This window comes from Crocuta crocuta, unplaced genomic scaffold (assembly GCF_008692635.1).
Source record: "Crocuta crocuta isolate KB4526 unplaced genomic scaffold, BGI_CrCroc_1.0 scaffold176, whole genome shotgun sequence".
NCBI classification, from domain to species: Eukaryota; Metazoa; Chordata; class Mammalia; order Carnivora; family Hyaenidae; genus Crocuta; species Crocuta crocuta.
In genome coordinates, this window is record NW_027531905.1 from 10054085 (window position 1) to 10076663 (window position 22579).

General features: G+C 37.2%; 1 protein-coding gene across 2 annotated transcripts in view; it reads left to right on the forward strand.

The window, feature by feature from the left end:
* ABCC9 (ATP binding cassette subfamily C member 9) overlaps positions 1 to 22579 on the forward strand; it is a 130673-nt gene that overhangs the window by 43569 nt on the left and 64525 nt on the right. For both annotated transcript variants that reach the window (XM_077774540.1, XM_077774541.1), the window contains exons 16-19: positions 5512 to 5620; positions 10684 to 10791; positions 16818 to 16890; positions 17782 to 17887. In XM_077774540.1, coding sequence (XP_077630666.1) covers positions 5512 to 5620; positions 10684 to 10791; positions 16818 to 16890; positions 17782 to 17887 — 396 coding nt within the window. The remainder of the gene's footprint in view (positions 1 to 5511; positions 5621 to 10683; positions 10792 to 16817; positions 16891 to 17781; positions 17888 to 22579) is intronic.

Below are 22579 nucleotides of genomic sequence, written 5' to 3' on the forward strand. Positions count from 1 at the left end.
GAAATTCAGTGGGTTAGAATGGAGTGTAGCATACTCCCAAACTCATGTTATACATGCCTGTAAGAGACTTATAAACTCTATTGTAGGAAAATTCCATGCCATGTAAAATTCTTTCCTACACAAAAATTCTCCACTTCCTTTTAAAAAGTTTAGTTTGGGGGGTGCCTGGGTGGATCAGTCGGTTAAGCATTGGGCTTCAGCACAGGTTGAGATCTTGAGGTTCATGAGTTTGAGCCCCAACAGGAGCTCTCTGCTATCAGCCTAAAACCCATTTCAAATCTTCTGTTCCCTCCTCACCCCTCCCCTGGTCATGCTCGCTCGCTCTCTGTCTCTCTTTCTCTGAAAAATAGATAAACATTAAAAAATAAAAATGAAACTGTTTAGTTTGGGGTGTCTGGGTGGCTCAGACGTTTAAAATGCATCTGACTTCAGCTCAGGTCATGATCTCACTGTTCATGAGTTCGAGCACCTCATTAAGCTCTCTGTTCTCAGTGCAGAGCCTGCTTCAGATCCTTTGTCTCCCTCTTTCTTTCTCTATCAAAAATAAATATTTAAAAAATAATAAAATAAAATATTAAAACACTTGGGTAAGAGTGATTTTCCAGGATGCTTGCTTCACTTTTCCACTTTGCTTTATTTGTAAGAAAATGATTTATGTGTTTTTTGCTTTGCTGGAAGAGAATGTAATTTGATATGTTGTTTCCTTTATACATAATTTCAGTTTAGGTTTCTGGTATTTGATGGATCATGCAATATCTATGGTCCAGACATATTATTCGCTAAGAGAAAAATGTATAAAACCAATCCCTTACTGTGTTGAAAAATAACTGTATCCTTTTTCTCATGTACCTCAGAAAGGAATGTAAGCTTGGCTAGTCCACTACAGTTACATTTGATCAAATAAATTATTACTGATATTGATCATAGAGCATGCATACCTGGTCCCTGTTTACAAAATTTTCATAGTTCCTACGGGAAAAGTACACAATTGCCAGTACAAAATCATTTATTCCTAATGAACATAATAGCACCTGTCCAAGGTACTCAAACTTTATCTATACACCCAAAGTGAAACTTTGAAAGTGAAAAAATGACATGTGTAACTAATACTTTAAACGCATATGAAGTATCCAAACACATGTAAAATTAGTAAAACACTGAACTGTAAAAATGGTGGAGGCAGGCTAGGAAATTGGTTGGTATCAAATACACCTGCTGTCAAATCCTAGTACCACAGAATACACATTGTTCAACTTCAAGTGCATTATTTAGTGTCGTTATAGCTCAACTTCCTCACTTATCAAATGAGCACAATAATAGCTCATGCTTATGGCAATGGAGACAATTAAATGAGATAGTCTATAAACAGTGCCCAGCACATTGCCTAAATATTTTATGGACTCTACCAATTTGTATTTTACTAATTTACCCCCATTTTATTAATCCTCACTTTGTGCTTCAGAGAGATATCTTCTGTAGGTCTACATGCATTTGTTGATACTTCCAATACATTGCTAGGTATTAGGAATTGCAAAGATGAAAGATAGAGTGAAATCTGCAGGGAGCCCACAGTCTAGCTGGAGAGACCAGGAAGGGAAACTCAGCACAATATGGTATGTTATGCTATTACAGAAATGTACACAGAATGCCATGGGCCCATATGTAAAGCTCACTAAAGCTCATTGAGAGAGAAGGCAGACAATCTGGTCAGTGAAGATTTAAAACCATCGTTCTTCTGTAAGACCTTAAAGAATAGGTAGGACTCGATCAGTTGAAGAAAAAGGGAAAACATGTTCAATCTGACACAGCAACATATTCACAGTGAAGGAGTGAGTAAGTAGGTGAGAGATCTTGGTACATTCAGAGGACTAAATGTAGCTGAGTGTAATTAGTGGAAGTTTCTGATGTGCAAAGTAGCAGGGGATGAAGCTGAACAATGAGATCCTGATCAGCCTGTAAATGATCTAAGGACACTGAAGGCAAAGGGGTGCCATTTGTTATTTTAAGGAGAGGAGTGGATTTTTAATATATAATCCCAGCAGCATGGTGGCAGTTACTTCACCCCTGGTCAGGATTCCTGCATTTTCCATAATTGCTTTGCCCTAGTGATTTCTGAAAGGACCTCATATGAATAAGAAATGCTTTTGTATTACTCATTTTTTCATTCACCAGACATTTCTTGAGAAATTACTATGTTGTATTTTTAGCCTGGGGCTAGATTCTGAAGATGAAAATCTTTGCTCTTAAGGAGTTCACAGTGTAATGGGAGAGATAGACGATAATAAAAAATTACACAACAGTGTTGCCAGAGACCCTCAGCCTAGAATGATGGGGCAGGGGCATGGAAAGGAAAGAGAGGTTCAGAGAAGTGTTCATCTTGGGATCCTCTGATATTCACTATAATTGGAGTTCTAAAGTGGGGTGTTATGGAGAGGAAAGAAAGTTCTCTCCATGCCCCACTTAACACTCAGAGACCACTACTTCCTGATGTTTAGCAAGAATAGTGCTCATTAATTCTATAAAAGCTTCAGTAAGATTTCATAAAAGCTTCAGTGTGTACTAGAAAAGTGAAATGGAGAGTTGAATCAACTGACTTTACTTAAATGTGTGAATCATTGGTTTATCCCTTCTTTGATTTATTGAGCATTCATTGAGTAATATATACTAGGAACAGCTAGACATAGAGTTACAAAGGCAAATGAGCCTGGCCTCTGGACTTCCTTAGTGTGCAAAGACGTAGTGTCTGATTGTTTAAAAAGTATTCTTTTTTAATAAAAAGTTCATTCATTCATTTATTTACTTATTTATGTTGAGAGAGAGCACAAGCACATGCGTGCATACGTGCATATGTGTGTGCGTGCATGAGTGTGTGTGTGTGTGTGTGTGTGTGAAGAAGAAGCAGAGAGACAGAGGGAAAGAGAGAATCCCAAGCGGCCTTCATGCTGTCAGCTCAGAGCTCGATGCAGGGTTGGATCTCACAAACCTGTGAGATCATGAGCCCAAACCAAGAGTCAGATGCTTAACCCACTGAGCCATCCAGGTGCCCCTAAAAGGTATTTTTTGAATGGCAAAGCTGTGCTTCCTAAAATCCACTCTTCAAAATAAAAGGGCAGAATGACAACTAAATATTAAGGTGAAGAAGATCTTTTACTACTACTTCTGAGGTAGATCTTAGAAGTTCTTATCACAAGAAAAAAATTGTAACTATGTACGGTGATGATGTTAACTAGGCATTATGATGATCACATGGCTATATATACAAGTATTGAATCATTATGTTGTACACCTGAAACTAACATAAATGTTATATGTCAATGATCCCTCAATTTAAAAATACAGAAGAAATAGCTGCCATTTAAGATTTATAAACTACCATTTCATAAGGCATTTCTAAGGTATCTTTCTATAAGTTCTGTAAGGTCAGTATTTGCTGACAAAGACTCAAAGAAAGTACACAAACTAAAGCTCTTCTTTTCTCATTCTTCCTTTTTTCCTTTTTTTGAGGGGTCTCAAATTCTTTTTTTAATAGCAGTAAAATATACATAACATAAAATTTGCCACTTAAGCCATTTTATGTGTATAGTTCAGTCGCATTAAGTATGTTTACATTGGTGTGCATTGATCACCACAGTCCATTCCAGAACTTCTTCAGCTCCTCACATTTGAATCTATACTCACCAAACAATAACTCCCTGTTTGCCTCTCCCCCAAGCCCCTGGAAACCACCACTGAGTTTCAGTCTCTATGAATTTGACTATTCTAGGTCCCAAATAGAGTGGAATCATACAATATTTATGAGGCATTTTTGTGCCTGGTTTATTTTACTTACCATAATGTCTTCAAGGTTCATCCTTGTTATCATAACTCTGATACATTGAGTCATGAATTCCAGAACCCTGGTGCAGGTGCTGTTGGAAACAGTATGATGGTTCCTCAAAAAATTAAGCATAGAATCACCATACAATGCAGCAATTCCACCTTTGGCTATATACCCCCAAAATTCAAGGCAGCAGGAACTTGAATAGATATTTGCACACCCATTATTCACAGTAGCCAAAAAGTGGAAACAACCCAACGTCCATCAATGGATGAATACATAAATAAAATGTGACATATACAGACAATGGAGTATTATTCAGTCAGAATTCTTCAACAGTTATCCTTCTTATTTCTCTGTAAATGCATTTTGGAAGCTAATAATTAGACTGCCACAATGGAATTTATTTACCTTTATGTTTCCAATGAAAAGAAGCAGTTTTTATGGAATGCAATGCCACTGGGCTTAAAGATGACGGGAAACAGACTGAGTTAAATGTACTTTTTTTCATTTTATTAGTCTATCTCTCTCACACACACACACACACACACACACACACACACACCCCACAAGCTTTGCAGACCTATTTGGAGGCACTTGACTACAAGCTCAAATGAAAAAATATATATACATTTTTTGTTTAAAATCTTTTTTCCTAGTTTCCTAACAAAGGCAGTATTTCCCCTGTGGTTGATGCTGCATGTTGCAAACCAGTGATTCTACTTTCAGCATCCTAGCATGCTAAAAGAAGCATTTCTTTTCCTCTTCAGTTTCATAGAATTTTCTTTAGCATATTATTTTATTTATAGGCAGATGCTTTCAAATCATGCTATTGCTTTCTTTGGTTCTTTATTTTTGTTCCTAATTGTATAACACTGGTTTGAAAAAATTAGAATGGGAAGGGTAGGCGGGCCAAGGAGCCTCATGCCCTACCCAAGAAGACCATCAAAAAGAATGTTTGCAAACCACTCTCCTAGAGTGGTAACATGCTTATGAAGCACTTCAGAATCTTGTGAAAATGAGTATTTTGATACAGTAGGTTTTGGGTGGGGCCAGAGAGTCTCTGGTGACCTCTAGGTGATGCTGATGCCTCTGGTCCTTTGCCAACACAGAGCAGTAACTCTCTAGAGGCCCATCTTATTGCCAGGTTCCGAAAATATGTGTAGTGAATAAAGCTTAAGGAAGATGGAGGAATGGTCATGGACCCCAGATCTGTATGTTATATGCTAAATGCTTTTAGGCAGGCTACTCAGTTTCTCTATAACCTATTTCCCCTCATTTATAAAATTAGAATAATGGGTACTTACCTCATTGGCATTTTTAACCTCTCTGTTTCAAGTTCCTCCTCAACTCTACTGGTTTTGACAAGAAACATAATTACCAAAAAAATTAGTGCAAAAAATTTTGACTGAATTCAAGGCAGTGACAAATTATTTCTAGTTTTTCTGATACTTTTCTAGTTATCGTACTGAAAGTCCCAGGTCCTGGGAGCCCATCATTCTTGGGCACTTTAGTTAGGATGCTTGTTCCTCTGAGCTGAATTCCCCCCAGGTGGCTTTGGGAAATGACTCTCAGAAGGGGCTTACTCAACATGATAGATAATTGGTGAAGGAAATGCTTGTTTATTTTGGTAGATCTTCATCATTGGCACTTTTATTTTTAACCTGCTTTTTTTTGTTTTTTGGTTTTTGCAGTGTTCAGAAGCTGAATGAGTTTCTCCTGAGTGATGAGATTGGTGAGGATAGCTGGCGACCTGGTGAAGGTTCTCTTCCTTTCGAGTCCTGTAAGAAACACACAGCAGTGGTAGGTGCTTTTTCTTGTTATTGAAACTGTGAATCTGTAACAGTCCCAAGACTGGATGATTTTCAATGAGTGCAATTAAAAGAAATTGTAAGCTTTGGGTGCCTGGGTGGCTTAGTCAGTTAAGCGTCCGACTTTCGCTTAGGTCATGATCTCGCGGTTCATGGGTTCGAGCCCCGCATCGGGCTCTGTGCTGACTGCCAGCTCAGAGCCTGGAGCCTGTTTCAGAGTCTGTGTCTCTCTCTCTCTCTGACCCTCCCTTGTTCACGCTGTCTATATCTCTCTCTTCTAGAAATAAATAAAACATTAAAAAAAAAAAAGAAATTGTAAGCTTTGCTTTTAACCTATATGAAGAAAAATTGCCACCTGCTTCTACAACATACTTCAAAAGTCTAAAAATTATAAACATATCTAAAAGGCTTGACATTAGAAATCTTCAAAGAATTATCCCAAGAGGGACATCACATGTTCAACTGAAAAAAAATTGAAAGATTGTCTATCCCACAGGCACCTGGGTGGCTCAGTTGGTTAAGCGTTTGGTTCTTGATTTCAGTTCAGGTCATGATCTCAGTTCATGGGGTCGAGCCTCACGGTGGGTTCTGTGCTAACAGTGTGGAGCCTGCTTAGGATTTTCTCTCTCTCTCTCTCTGCTCCTCCCCTGCTTGCACATGCACAAGTGCGTTCGCTCTCTCTCTCTCTCTCGCTCTCTCTCAAAAATAAACATTAAAAAGTGTTATCTACTTAAAACTTTATATAAAATAATGCTGAATGAGCTTAACAGCTCCCATACCATCTTCTTTTTTTTCCTATACCATATTCTTTTAATACCTTTGAGCTACACTTTTTAGTTTAAAAAGTGTTTTTTGATGTATTATATCTTTGACTCACTTAATATAACATTATATTACCTATATTTATTTTCCAACTGAGTATACTGAGTGTGTGTATTGTGTGTCTTGAATAAAGCCATATTAGTAAGCAGCAGAGCCAAAATTAAAACCTGACTCTTGTAACTCCTAAACCAGTTTACTTATCCCTTACACAAATATTTACTTAGTATCTACATACAGCCTGGAAACATGGTCAATATATTTTGTTCTGTATTTGTTACATGTAATGTGACATGTACCATGCATTTGCCTGTGTTTCTAGATTTACTGCCTACCCTGTACTTCAGGAATATAGCTACGAACAAGGCAAACAACTTCATACTCGTCAGAGTTTGCTTTCTTGAGGCAGGAGTCAGATGATAAGTTTAAAAAATGAGATAATTTCACTTCGAAGAAAATAAAATAAGTATGAGAGAGTGACTGGGATACTGGACGGAGAGTGGTCATTTCCCAGAAGGGCCCCTCTAAAGAGCTGATATTTGGGCTGAGGCCTGCTCAGCAAAGATCTGGGGAAGAAAAGCATGTCAGGCAGAGAACTAGTAGTTGCAAAAACCCTAAGGTGAGAATGAATTCGGTGTGTTGAAGGGACACTGTTGTTGAAGCCTGGTGAAGAATGGAGAGAGAAGACAAGGTAATAACAAGGACTGAGGGTCTGGATTGTATTGACATGCAATAGGAAACCACTGGAGGGTTTTAAAGTAGGGACTAATATAACTTTGGTTATATTTTTAAAAGATCACTTTGGCTAGGTGGCTACTAGGTTGACAGTAATCAGTGGTAACAAGAATAGAACAGATAGATCAGTGAGGAGATTATTACAATCACATAGGCAACAAGATGATGGTTAGAGTTTTTGTGGCAGTTGCAGTGGACATTGTGAGAAAGTGAGCAAATTCAGTGTACTCATTTTACGTTGAGCTGATTAAGACTTGCTGATCAAATGGATAGAGAGGCTAAGAAGTGAGTAGATTGGCATTGAGGTAGAATCAAAAGGCATATTTGCACATGATAATTTTGAGATATTGACTGACATCTAAAAAGAGAAGTCAGCATTGGAGATGTAAACTTGAGAGTCATTAGCCATTAGTTAATATTTAAATCAATGAGACTCTATCATACCACTTTCTTGAAAGGTGTTTCTGAAAAATTCTGAAGAAAGTCTTTAAAATCTATATGTATATTTCATAACAATAAAATAGAAAGATGTTATTCTAAAGTGAGTCACATAATTAATATTAGTTATACATGTTACTATTAGACAAAAATATATTTACTATTTATGTAACCAAACAATATTACACATGCAGTCTCTTGACTGGAATTAACTGAGGCTTGGAAAGTCTTTTTACCAGGAAGTCAATCTATATTAAATTTTTCTTTACATCATGTTTAAAACTACTAAGAATAGTTGAGATGAGCACGCAACTATATTTAGACTTGCTGTTTTCTTCTGCTTTTCTGGAGTTATTTTTTACTCTCCATTAAGTTATTTTATTGAGCAAGTGTGATTTTGTCTGAGAAGGAACTACGATCCATGCCTATATACACTGAAGTAACAATGCATCCAAATGTTTGTTTGCTATTGTGTGGCCATGGACACAAAGACAAGAACACATTATAGCGTGTCAACACTTTGAGGCAGCAGGAAAGTCAAGTATTTGATTAGAACAGGTTCGGGCCCCGCGTCGGGCTCTGTGCTGACTGCCAGCTCGGAGCCTGGAGCCTGTTTCAGTCTGTGACTCCCTCTCTCTCTGACCCTCCCCTGCTCACGCAGTCTCTCTCTCTCTCTCTCTCCTAGAAATAAATAAAAACCTTAAAAAAAAAAAGAACAGGCGTTGTCATCATTTGAGATTGTAGGAGATATCATAGAACTTATTAGATCATCTCTCAGAGATGTGGGGATGAGTAGAGTGAGGACGTAGGAGGTCAGGTTTGTGGTGTTAGGGAAATCTAAAGAACCTTTGCATGAGATGAGGAATAGAAGAAAAATTGAACTAAGTAAAGGTTGTTGGAAGGAAAAAAGAATCCCCTTCAAGTGCATTCAGTATCTTCAGGGTTATTGAAACCAGACTGGACTTCTGATGTCTTTCAGGGTCATTCATCACTGCTGATGGGCCAAACCACAAACGACAAACTTTTTTAAATGGAGTGAAAAAAGCTGTGTGTTTGAAAATAACACTAATGGAAACTTCTTCTTGAGAGTTTAAGATGCTATGTATTCTGTAAAAGCTTAGAGTTAAGTGGTTTTGGCTGTAGAATCTCCATGGAGAATTAGTGACATTCTAGAGCCAAAGTCTCTTCAAATTACATCTGTGGAACTCCGACTCAAATCTCTGTCAACACATTTCCTCCTCCCACCCTCTCCTTGGTTTTGTGAAGAACATGACGTCATTCCTTTTGGACCTCTGGGGTAATACTACTATAGAATTAAAGACTCTAGAAGACAGTGGACTTATGTAAAGGCATAGACCTCTCTCAAGAGGAAGATACACTTAGCTTAAAGGATAGTGACTTTCTGTATCTCAGGCGATGTACTTCCAGGGTCATCTGTGGGATTGTGAAAAGAAAAACAAAACTAAAATAAAATTTCAGGAACAATCTCTGTTCTTATAAGTTAAATGCTGAGTATTTTCTATGGGACAGAATCACTGCTTGTTCTGCTCAGTACCTTTTTGATCTGTGTGTTTATTTGCATGTAGCCTAGCAATGTACTACTTGATAATTTGATGTTGTGTTGATATAACAATTGATGAAAATTGGAAGAGCAATATCTTGTTTGGATTAAATTACCGATTATTTGAGGACATTTCCAATTCCCATAGTAGGATTCCCAATTCAGTGGATTTTTCAAAAAGCTAAACCTCCAATTCCAGGCCAAAAAAAAAGTTTCATAATTCTAGAATACTTTACTTTTATAGGTAATTGAACAGTTTTAAAGTATATTATTATTTAGCATTCATAAAATCTATAAAGTAGTTAAGTAAGACAGGTAATTATTTTTTGTTGAGATACTTATTCACTAGATTCCTGGTACAAACTTTGAGCTTATATATTTTTCTAAATTAGAAGTTTACAGAGCTGAATTTTCTACCTTCCCTTTAGCCATATGTCTCTATTTACACAAAATTGAAGTCAAGTTTAGAGAATAACAAATTTCAATGACCTAATTCAATTTCATTTTAAACATGTGAGGACTGTTCAACCTCAGCTGGCATCCTCTGTGTAATGAATGCATTATTCCTTTGACTAGGAGCAATGCTATATAACATTTGGGAAAGACTGGATCATTTTGTTGTGCTTACATCAGCATTATATAGTGTTTGTATACTTATGAAATAATATACATACATATTTGGACCAAAAAAAATCCCAGATTATTATACTTTTTCTCCTCCATAGTGGATCCTTGGGTAATGTGTAGCCTGATCTGAGTTATATGAGTATAGGAGATTCAAAATCCTCATGATTCAGAGGGTGATCAAAAATGTACTGTTGGAGCATGTACAAGCCCGATGGTCTTACAAGTAGATTCTAGTTTAATCTGAGTTAGTCTGTTTGCCTTTGACATGCATGCAGTTTTTTACTGCATAATATGCACAGGCATATTATGCGGAGAGCTGAAAAAAGAGTATCCAATACCCAGTTTAGGGCTCCGCACTTTAAATTCCATCCGTTGCAAGTATCACATTTTTGTATTTTTAATTTTTCTTAAAAGGCTTGTGAATTGGGATGCCTGGGTGGCTCAGTTGGTTAAGCGTCCAACTTCGGCTCAGGTCATGATCTCAAGGTTCGTGGGTTCGAGCCCCGCATCAGGCTCTGTGCTGACAGCTAGCTCAGAGCCTGGAGCCTGCTTCAGATTCTGTGCCTCCCTCTCTCTCTGACCCTCCCCTGCTCACGCTGTCTCTCTCAGAAATAAAATAAAACATTTAAAAAAATTTCTTAAAGAAGACTTGTGAATAGGTTTAAAATTGTAGCTTAACACTTTGTTATTATTTGTTTTTTTATTTGGAAAAGACATTGAAATAATTAAAATATCACATTCACTTTACTTATTTCTTTTTCTTGGAATTCAAGCGGAGAAGTAGCAATATGACTTAATGTTTAGTAAACCTCTTTTTTCTTTTTTTTTTTTTTACATAAAACTTCAACTTGTGTTTTTTCCCACTTGGAATGCAGCAGCCGAAAACTATAAACAGGAAGCAGCCTGGAAGATATCACCTGGACAGCTATGAGCAATCAACAAGGCGTCTCCGTCCTGTGGAGACAGAGGACATCGCAATAAAGGTTATTTTATTTCCTGGATTCTTGCACAAGTAGAAACGTTTATGTTACTATTTTATGGTGAAGTTCTGAATAAGTGTCCCAAGTCGTGCCTTTAAAATCTCTTTACAGCTATCACTAATCCTCATAACATTTTCAAAAGTGTCCTCATGAGTTTACTTCTCAGTTCCTCCTTGCCTCACAACCACATTTCTTGCTCCAGCACTAGGTTTTAATAGCAGGCAAGTGAGCCTTTCCTCTGAATCTGCGTTAGAAGCTAGCATCCAACGTATTTCCTTTCATATTCATACGTTCCTCTACCTAATTAACTGATTTATAGAGAACACCAATGTTATAAATCCAATTTTTAAGGAAATAAATTAGTAATTGTCTTCAACTAGGAGAGGCTTAGAACAGTGTTGCATGCATTCGCCCAGCTTCCCAGTAAGTGCCTTTGATCTAATTTCAAATCGCCTTTTGTACTCTCCCAAGCGAGTGTGCTTAGGAGGAACAGGCCGCCAGGGAGTCACCAGCTGACGATTGATAGTGGGGACAAGGCCCAAGGAGGGGCCAGTGTTGAGCAGGAACAGATGCCTGAGCAGTCCAGGGCTTTTGGACATTGGTGCAGCCAGCATCCTGGAAATTAGCCCTTTTAGAAAACTAGCTGCGTTGACTGCTGAGGCTAACCAACTCCCTGTGCTGCCCAGGCCAGTTAGAGAGTGAGGAAGCCTCACTGCAGAGTATAATAGAGCCAAGGGCTACATTTAAATCTTTCTCTCTGTATTGCCTGACACAATGTTTCTCCCACAATAGGCACGTAGCAATTGGAGCAAACCTGTTACTGGATGGAATAATGAATGCTAGCTAGCCCAACCTCTGCCTTCGATTTGATGTGTGACTTTTGGGCAAATTACTTTGCCTCCCTGAGCTGTGGTTTGATCATCTTGAAGTAGACATGCCATATTAGCATGGTTATTTCAAGGTTAAAATACGTCACATGTGAATCTTAAAGAGCTTTAGTGATTCTTAACTTGGCTGTACATTAGGATCTCTTAGAAAGAAAGCTATATATATATATATATATATATNTACACACATTACACACTGTATGTTTGCCAATTTGACAACAAATTATATTAAAAAGAAAAATAAATAGCTCTAGCAGTTTCCTAGACAATTATAAGGTGTGAATGGAGTGTGAAGTACTAGAGGCATGACAAAGTACAGAATGAGAGACTAGGAAGGGTCCTCTGTGCTTCTTACTTTCAGTTATGCCCAGATAACAAGTTATGCACGCATGACTGAAAAAACAGGGTCAGTTTTTTTTATTAACATTTTCTATTCAACATAGTAAGAATCTAAAAATACATCTTTTCCATGTGCCTTGCTAAATTTGCTTTTATTTTGGCTGTAAAAAATGAAGGCTAAAATTTTTTTCTAAAGTTGACCTTTCATGTGCGTGCGTGCGTCCGCGCGCGCACGCACACACACACACACACACACACACAACTCTGCAAAAACAAAACAAAACAGAAAAACTGCTTAGCAATGACGACTGCAGTTTCAGGCCCACTAGCAAGTCTTTACATTTTTATTCATGGTGGAAATTCTTAAGTTGGTAATAACTCATGTGCTTTGTATCATTTTTTATTAGATAAAATAGAACATGCTTCCAGAAAAGTACATAAAATGTACATGTACCTTTAAGTGAAAAAGTGAATGCCTATGCAGCCATCACCAGGAAAAGAACATCGCCATTGTCCTCTGAAGGGCCTCCCAGTGCACACATTTGCTGTTGCCTCTCACATCTCTGAGAAGGTCACCTCGCTGACTTTTTAGTCATCAAATCCTTGTTTACCCTTGCTATGCACACCTCCTTAAAAACACACTGTAGTTGTTTTAACTATGTGTGTGTATGGGCATGTGTTTTGCTTCTTTGCTCATGATGTATGTATAATTCATCCAGACTGCCCTGTGGAGCCGAACTTCGTTTATTCTCATTGCTGCATAGCAGTTCAGTGTTTTCCTTTATGGCTGATGCTTTGTTTATTCTCTCATTCAAGACACATTTTCCTACCAGAGGTCATAGAGATGATTTATAGTAGCTCCTAAAATCTTTGAAGCTATACCTTTCACTTTTAGTTCTTTAATCAACCTAGGATACATTTTGCGTTTGGTAAGGAAAAGGGATGTGATGAAGGAGGAAAATCAGTAACAAATAATTTAGGTTATAAACTTAGCATTTATTACTACATTTAGTAGTGAGTTAGTAAGGTCTGATTTCGTTTTTATATGATATCCGGCTACCCTCGTCCCACATATTGGTCACCATCCCCAACAACAGCCAGTGTAGTCCTGTACACATGTCAGGGATCTTCTATGTCTGGATTGATTGCTGGCCTTTATTTATTTTTCTTTCACTTGTTTCTCTGTCCCAAATTCCACTGTTATGATCACTATAACTTTCTAATAACATTGGTATCTTTTAGAACACGTGCTTACATGTTATGTTTTTTCTAAAATAGCTTTTCTTGTCCCTTTTGTGGGAAAGCGGCTTACTTGTTTCTGGCCTTACAGCTCTGAATTTATCCTTTTCTTTATACTCTGACTTGGTATTTCCTTACTCCTAGCTTTAATGAGCTTTTTTATGAATTACATTTTATTCACCACTTTCACTTATTTTTAATTATTTTCAGCAGGAGGAAATGAACAATGGTCTGTGTAACGTCCTGTCCTTAAATTTTTAAAAGTTATTTTAATTGAGACAAAATTCACATAACATAAAATTAACTACTTTAAAGTGAACAATTCAGTGGCATTTAGTGTATTCACAATCTTTTCTTCCATTGCAAAATATTTTCGTCACCCCAGATGGAAATCCCATACCCATTAAGCAGTCATTCCCCATTTACCCCTCTCTCTTGCCGCTGGCAACCTCCAGTCTGCTTTCTGTCTCTGTGGATCTGTCTGTTCTGGATATTTTATATCAGTGGATCATGCAATGCGTAACTTGTATCTGGTTCTTTCCTTTTCTTTCTTTTTTCCCCCTTCCTTTACTTTTAATACATTTTCTCCATATCCCTGATCCTCACTCCTATTCTGTACCACTCCCCTGCCATTATGGTACCAGCTGTAATGTGCTCAATATATGTGCCTAAATATACTCATTTCCTTATAAAATGTATGATAAGCAGCCATGTGCTTTGAGTCTCCTGAAATGTTTTTATGATGGTTTGCTACTTCTAACAGCACTACTGTGTTCTATAGGATGAATCACTGCATTTTCCTTATACCCTAGTGATGGACACTGGATTTGCCTCCATTTTCCTTCTGTCACAAACCATGCTAAGATGATCATTTCTGTACTTACCCTTTTATGAACCTTTACAAAGATTTCTTTTTTTAAATTTATTTTGAGAGAGAGAAAGACAGCATGCACTTGCAAGCAGGGGAAAGGCAGAGAAAGGGAGGGAGGAAGACAATCCCAAGTAGGCTTTCACTGTCCTTGCAGAGACCGATAACGGGGCTCAATCCCAATAACTGAGATGTTATGACCTGAGCCGAAGTCAAGAGTTGGACGCTTAACCAACTGAGCCACCCAGGTGCCCCTGAACCCAATAACTGTGATGTTATGACCTGAGCCGAAGGCAAGAGTTGGACGCTTAACCAACTGAGCCACCCAGGTGCCCCTGAACCTTTGCAAAGATTTATATGTTAGCTGATTTTCCAAAATCACACAACTAGTTAGGGAAACCAGGATTTTAACCCTGGTGGAGACATGAGACTATTTTGTAAAAGGCAAGAGGAACCAAAAGTACAGATTGCAGCAAGAAAAATTAACATTGACCCTCCTCCTCCATCCCTCTTGAAGGGAGCTTGTTCTCTCTTCTACTGTGTAGCACCGAATTAAGAGGTAACACTGCATTCTTCTAGCTCTTCTTTGCTGCATTCAGACCATATCTTTTCTTCTCCTGCACCCTGTAAGCTTTGGCATTGTCTACCTTTATCACATCTATTATCAAAGGACCGCATCATCACCTCTGCACCATCACTTAAGATTTGGGTGTCCGTTTCCATGTCCATCTCCCTAGCTTACTTGGCACCATACAGGGATGTGGTTTAAACTTCCAAGGGCCCAGCTATCTAGTATCCCAGCCCAGAAATTTCTTACTCTGCTCTCACTCCATTTCTACAACCTTGCCTATGGTCACACTCAAACACCCGCTAGAATTGCTACTCCTGAAATCATAAGCTCAGTTGTGTCAGTCAGTCACAGACACCAGAACCCTACCCCGCGTTGGCACCTCCAGCTCTCTCTGGCCACACCTTTGCTGACACTGCTTTTTTAACTTTATTGAGACCTCCAGCAACTTGAGCCCTTTCCTTTTCTCTCAGTCCTTCAGCGCTTTCCATAAGTGATCCAGCTTTGTACCTTTGACGCTCCTAGAACAGGCTGCTCAGCTCTATGGAGGAAATGAGACAATGTACCAGTTGGCAGAGCCACACGTTTATGACCTCCTGGTTCCACTGCCCTTCAATAGTTCCTGGCGATCCTTTACATGCCTCCCATCAGCTCTAGTTTCCTCAGCCTCCAGTAGCTCTGTCTTCTCACCTCCTTTTGTGTCTGTTGTGTTGTATTTGCTTCTGTCCATGGTTTATTACTCAACTCGTTGCAAGTTCCAAGCAAGCAGGGAGGATGCATTATACCTGTTTTGTAGGTTACATCAATACTAACACACAGAGTGGGTGCTCAGCAAATATTTGTAGAGCAATCAGTAATTCAATTATTCCATGCCACCCTCCTTCCAGGGCTGATTTCTTGCACATCTACATTATAGATAGTACTAAATGTCACACATTTTACAAGCTAGAGAAAACTTATATGGAAAATTGCAATTTAGTGTTTTCAAGGAACTTCAATCCTTGGGTTCTGTTCTCATTTCCCATTTTTGTAACTGTTAAAACTATCAAGTCCGGGAGCCCCTGGGTGGCTCAGTAAGTTAAGTGTCTGAGTTCAGCTCAGGGCATGATCTCGAGGTTCGTGAGTTTGAACCCTGCATCAGACATCAGACTCCACACTGATGGTGGAATGCACACATTCTCTCAAAATAAATAAATAAACTTTATATACATACATACATACATATATATAAAACTATCAAGTCCACTTCATGCCTCTTAATACAAATAGATTGCTTTGGATGACGATAGGTCTTATGATCTTTGCTGATTGTTGAGGTTTATCCCACCAAGATATATTACCCATTTCTGTGCTTTATTCCTCTTTTCCTTTTACTCTTTCTTTGAACTTTATTGACTAGCACTAAATCCACACACTTCAAAACCTGATTACAAAACCCTCTCCTTGGCTAAGAGGGTCATTTTGCTGGATAATTTGCCATTATTTCCACTTTATACTTTGCATCACCAGGATTCTGGGAATTACCTAGCAGAGAGAAAATAATCAATGCTAGGGTTACACTGGAAAATATTTGGGATGATTACTTTTTAGGAATGCTCACATGCTGGGGCACCTGGGTGGCTTAGTTGGTTAAGCGTCCGACTTTCGCTTAGGTCATGATCTCGCGGTTTGTGGGTTCGAGCCCCGCGTCGGGCTCTGTGTTGACTGCCAGCTCAGAGCCTGGAGCCTGTTTCAGTCTGTGACTCCCTCTCTCTCTGACCCTCCCCTGCTCACGCGGTCTCTCTCTCTCTCTCCTAGAAATAAATAAAACATTAAAAAAAAAAAAAAGGAATGCTCACATGTAAATGATCTAGTAATCCCAAATTTTCAGAGAAAATTGTAATTTTTAGCCTTTTCATAATATCACTAATTCTTCAAAGATCCACTTTTCACTTCCATTCTTTTTTGTTTTTCATGTATACCTCTCAATAGTTAGAACTCTAGCTAACTCTAAATTAGAATTTACCACCGTGTATTCTACCTTATATTGACAGTGCTTTAAGAAAAAATGTATTTTAATTGGAATTCTTCTCTAACACAAAATATATACATAGTTTTATAATTTAACGTATGTATTCTTCTTTTCTAGGTCACAAATGGGTACTTTTCATGGGGCAGTGGTTTAGCTACGTTATCCAATATAGATATTCGAATTCCAACAGGTGAAAGACATTTGTTATTTGTTTTTATACTGTTAATTATGACAATTGTGGATTTCCAAGATAATTGATCTTAACAAAAAAAGATTGTTTAAACATTATTAACGTTATTTATAGTTGTTTATTTGCATCATGTAGCTCATGAGCCACTGTATCATCATGAAAATGGCTGGAAATAAGACTTGCCTTTCAGTACAAGGTGTATAGACATTTGGACAAGTTATTTGCTGTCCAAATAAGCTGATAACAGTTTGTTGTTAATTTGTACATTTAAATAATGGGGTAGTTGATTTTTCATGTTGTTTGAGAAAGGATTTAAAGAAAGACTAGATAAGAAAATTATTTTCTGTCCCTGAGACAACTAATGCCAAGTTATTTTAGGCTCAAATACCTAATAATTTTTAGTTATCATGCCTTGATATCTGAATAGAAAAAAATGTTTTGATCTGGTCTGATCATCAGTAGGTTGGGTTTTCTATTTTACATGCATATCAAAGTAAGAAATTGGAGACATTGTCTTAATACCAACCCAAATCCCTTTATTCCCAGTTAACAGTTTTAGTCAAAACTGCCTTCTTCTCCTGAATGAATTGAATAGTAGAGTTAAAACTAATCGAGATTATTTAGGCAATTATTTCATTGCTGTCTTCACTAATGTCAGCTATTCTCATAGTTGGAAACAGTAAATCAAGACCTGTATCTTTTAATTTTTCTCTCCTTTTTCAAAAAAACACTTAAGTATCAGAAAGAGGAGCTATTTAGAATATCTTATTGCTGGAGACCAAATATGGGCCACTGATTTTAAAACCTCAGTCTTTCTAAATGTATTTTGGTTTCACTTTATGAGCAGAATTCCACGTCCTCTTTCTTTTATCCTTTATTTAATTTCTTTAGGTCAGTTGACCATGATTGTGGGCCAAGTGGGATGTGGGAAGTCTTCTCTTCTCCTTGCTATCCTTGGTGAGATGCAGACACTGGAAGGCAAAGTTCACTGGAGCAAGTATGTATATTTTTAATTGGTTTCTATTGCTCTATCATACATCTGATGATCTTACAAAGGGAAGAAATTAGAGCAATAGATTCCTATACTAGGAATCTGAGGATCTCCTCAGAAATAAGTACAGCTTTCTAAAAACTTAAATTAGTGGAAACCTTAAATGTCATAAATTAAAAAATAGAAAACACTTTCTTACAGAGGTCTATAATGTTATAAACTGGTATGATTGGGATTGTAAAGATAGAGTTTCAAAGTTAAATGAATAACGTTCAAAGAAACAATTTAAAATGTACCCTATATTAAAAGAAGTTATAGAAAACTTATATTATTCATAAAGCTTAAATGTAAAAGAGCTGTAATGATTACCTGTTCAGTGAAGAAATGCCAAATAATCTTTCCAAAATCTTCATATAAAGGGCTGAGAAATCAGCCATTTCTTGTCAAACCCAACTTAAAGTAGGCACTAGAAATATCTAGTAAGAGATACATGGATAGGTCAGAGTGGTGTGTTTGTTGTGCCACTGTAAAGACATGAAAAAGAAGTATCTAGCATGGTGCTTCTCCTGAATATTTGAATGATGGCCTTTGAAACACGTTGCGGTAATAAGATGATTCAGAGCCATAATATCATATAATTTTGTAATACACAGTTAAACCAATTTACTTAGTTCGACCTACCTAGTAGATTCCCCATAAGCAGTTTGTGAAGAAATTGGCTATAGCTTATCTAAGAAATTGGATTGTAGACCAGTGGTTCTCAACCAGGTCAGTTTTGCTCCCAAGGGATATATTTTTGGTCGTTACAGTGGGGGAATAAGTTGTTCCTGATCTGTTTGATAGAGGCCAGGGATGCTGGTAAACATCCTACAGTCCACAGGATCCCGCCTCACTGTCCCAGCAACAAAGAATCCTCTGACCCCAAATGTCATTTGTGTCAAGGTTGGGAAACCTTGCTCTAGATCTATAAATGTTTGTTAATATTTTGCACCTACCACTGTGAACTTTTTTGTTGCTTACTCTGCTGTTTACATACATATATATGTCTCAAGAATGAGTAAAGACTGTTTCAGGGCATTTTTAGAAGAGAGTCTATGTTAAACTCCAGTTAAGAGAAGGAAATGCTTAGATGTGAAATTTGAACTGGAAACATACTATTTTATGTATCATGGATGAAAGGAGGAGGCTGAAAAATGTTGAGTGTACATTTTATTCCTGTTGGGCCAATCTAAAAGAATATCCAGAAGAGAGCCTGATAAATAATTGCTACCTGCAGTTTGCTTCATGACACGTTCCTGTTGATCACTAAGATGGACACCAGGCCATCTGCCCTGCCACTATCTCCTTCCATCCAGGATGACTAGAGGTTTTGAGAAACAGGTTTTACTGGATTTAATTCTATTGTGTGACATGTACAGCCATCACCAAATTATTTAGGTTTTATTTTTACTTTTGTTTCACTGTCATTAAAACAGAGAGAAAGAATGGCAAACAGTGACAGAAGAAGCTTGAGATTTTACTGTCAGATCGCTAGGATGTTCTTGTAGTATAGTCTTCCCTTATGTTATTTAAGATTCCACTTAATTAGATCAACTTTCAATATTATCGTTAATAATCATCATCATTTTGCTAATGGATAAATAAATGATTTGAGAATTTGGGAAGTATTTTACATAACATAGTAATTTTTTTGCATTCCTAAGCAAGATTTCCTACCTTATTTCACAAAGTAGGGAATTCTTTTATTTAAAGTTACATTGTGTAATAAAGCTTGAAAAGTAAAGATAAAGATATCAAGAAAAAAAGACTTAAATAATAATCGAAGAAGTTAATAGACAGAAATGCATGTGGCATCTTGTGTATTAATAAAATATGAACCACAGTTTCCACTCTGAGCTTCATGAAAGCTAGGCAAAGAGGAAACTAGAAATAAAAACATACACTTACTCAACAGAGGTTAAGAAATCTCTTTCATGAAAAAGAAAGAAAGAAATCCCTTTTATGGATCCCGACAATAAAAGCTAATAAAAGATTATGTTAGAAATGGAGGCAATAGGATGAAGGTGTGAAAAAGGATTTAAGATACTCTAAGCATCTTAGATATTCTTAAGTATCTAAATAGCATCTATTTATAAAATTCTCATAACTTAAAAATAATCATTTATGAACACTTGCCCTCATACACAATAATCCCATCTCTTAATGGCAAAAGGACTAAGATTTTCTTCAAAAAATGTTTGTGTTGGCTTAGACACCTTCAGCTTTAAAACTAAGCCTCTAAGAGATTGGATAAGCTAAAACAGATTTTATTTTCCTTTAATTATAAGAACTACTTCTTTTTCTTCCATGGTATCCTTAATATCTTATAAAACATATTTTCAGATCATAATATTCAGAAGATACTGACCTTCTTTTAAAGAGTTATTTGTAATTACTCTTCATTCCATAAAAGGCTGTTGTGTCCAATAAGGAAAGGCATATAAATGTTATTTAGCATTAATTTAGTTAATTTAGAAGTTACCAATACTGATTGGTTGATGATGTACAAAACTTAAGAAGTGCTTTACTTCAGCAGACTGAATTGTTTGATATTTTTGGAAGCTCAAAAAAACCCCAATAAACTAAATGTTAGCATAAGGTACCAAGTGCCTTGCTGCAATTATTTCACCATTGCATGTATCTCTGGCTGAATAAATTTTATTTTTTTTTAATTTTTAAAAAATTTTTTTGCATTTATTTATTTTTTGAGAGACAGAGACAGAGTGTGAGCGAGGAAGGGGCAGAGAGAGAAGGAGACACAGAATCCAAAACAGTCATCAGGCTCTGAGCAAGCGTTCAGCACAGAGCCCAATGCGGAGCTTGAACCCACAAACTGTGAGATCATGACCTGAGCCAAAGTCGGACACTTATCCGACTGAGCCACCCAGGCGCCCCTAAATTTTATTTTTAAATGTGTCCTCATAGACTGGCATGAGCAAAGTCCAATAAGTACTTTGCCCTTTTGCGGTGATAAATATTTACTTTAGGCGCGAGAGAAGGTATTGCTGCTCGCCCAGGACACACCTACATGGGTAGAACCAATGCACAAAGACCTCTAAAGACATTTCTTTGGAAATTGATACTTTTGACCTAGTCTGTGATATTGTAGCCTCAGAAGAGAAAGGTCAGAGAGAGAAGGAAGGGACTAAAAATTTTTCCAAAATTGTTAGAAAGCCAGGGTTTTTATTTCTACATCTGGGTGTGCTCTGTATTTGTTGAAAACTAAATATTGTACCTGAATGAATTTGTCTTGATGAACAATAATTCCCACTGATAGGAGGTAGAACTAAAATGCTGTACCTGATGGATGGTTCCAGTGAGGGAGTCTACACTGTGTAATAATTATGGTAATGACGTGAGACACAGCCATCATTTTTATTTTTGGTTTCCTTTTCTTTTCTCTCCCTCTTGCCCAGCCTGTCAACCATCCTACTGTCAGGCCTCATATGTGCTCATGTTCTATCTTCTACGTCTTGGTGTAATCAGCTTTATAACAGTGGTTCAATTATTCTAAGACAGGTAAATTGAGGAGCTACTCCTTTTCATGTGACTTTGCATGGCATGCAGGAATAATAGCACATTGAGTCAGCTTTCCTGGATTAGATATAAAGTAGCGTGTTTGTGTCCATATCCTGCTCTCATTCTTTTAAATATTGTTCCTGATGTAAGCTTACAAAAGTCACTCTTTCCCATTCCACAAGGTATTAACCATGATACATGAAAGTAGCTAGCTACCAAGTTTAATTTTTATTCTTGAAGGAAAATACACACCAGTCCTGCATGCAGAAGGGAAATCTATTTTCCAGAAGAGGATTTTCCATCTGACCTCTTTGTTTTCTCTTGTTGGTTTCAGCACGTGTATTACCACAGTGAATGGTGGAGGGTGGGTCTGGAGATGGATCCAGTGATTTTCATGTAATCAAATAAGATCTGATGTTGGAATTCAGACACAATTCTATTTATTTTGGAAGAGAATGAGTAATCCTTCACAGTAGAATTGAATTAAACATATTGCTGTTGTGTGAGAAGATTGTAGAGGTGGTTTCTACAAGTTAAGGACTCTAATATTACTCATGAAAAATGAAAGAGTAGGATTTCTTTTTATTTGTTCATGGAGGATGACTATCTATAAATGGGCCAATATCTACTATATTTTTCTTACTCTGAGACTAGTATATATCAGTATATACTAGTATATCTTTGACATGCAAATCACTGTGGTAGTTGTTAGGGGGGAAATAACTAAACACACTGTTCTCATGAAGCTTACTGCTTAGCAGGGAAGGCCACAGGAAGTAAGAAAATAATTTCATAAGTAATTATTTGGTCAAATTTTTATAAGTGCTAGGAAGAAGGATAGGGTTTATAAGAACAAATAATAGGTAATCTTACTGAGTCAAGTGTCTGGGGTCAACAAGGCTTTTATAGGAGTATGCATAAATGAATGACACTTGAACTTATATTTTAAGGATAAACCAAAATCAGTGAGTCAAAAAGTAAAGAGCTGTAATACAAGTGGAGATAGAAGGTGAAGAAGAATATTCTGATTCTCTTTCAGTCTTTCTGTGGCCTACTGTAGGATCCTCTTCCTTTGCTTGGCCTTTTATCTTTGATGTCAGTTCCTCTCTAAGTATTAACAACACACCAGTGTACATTTCT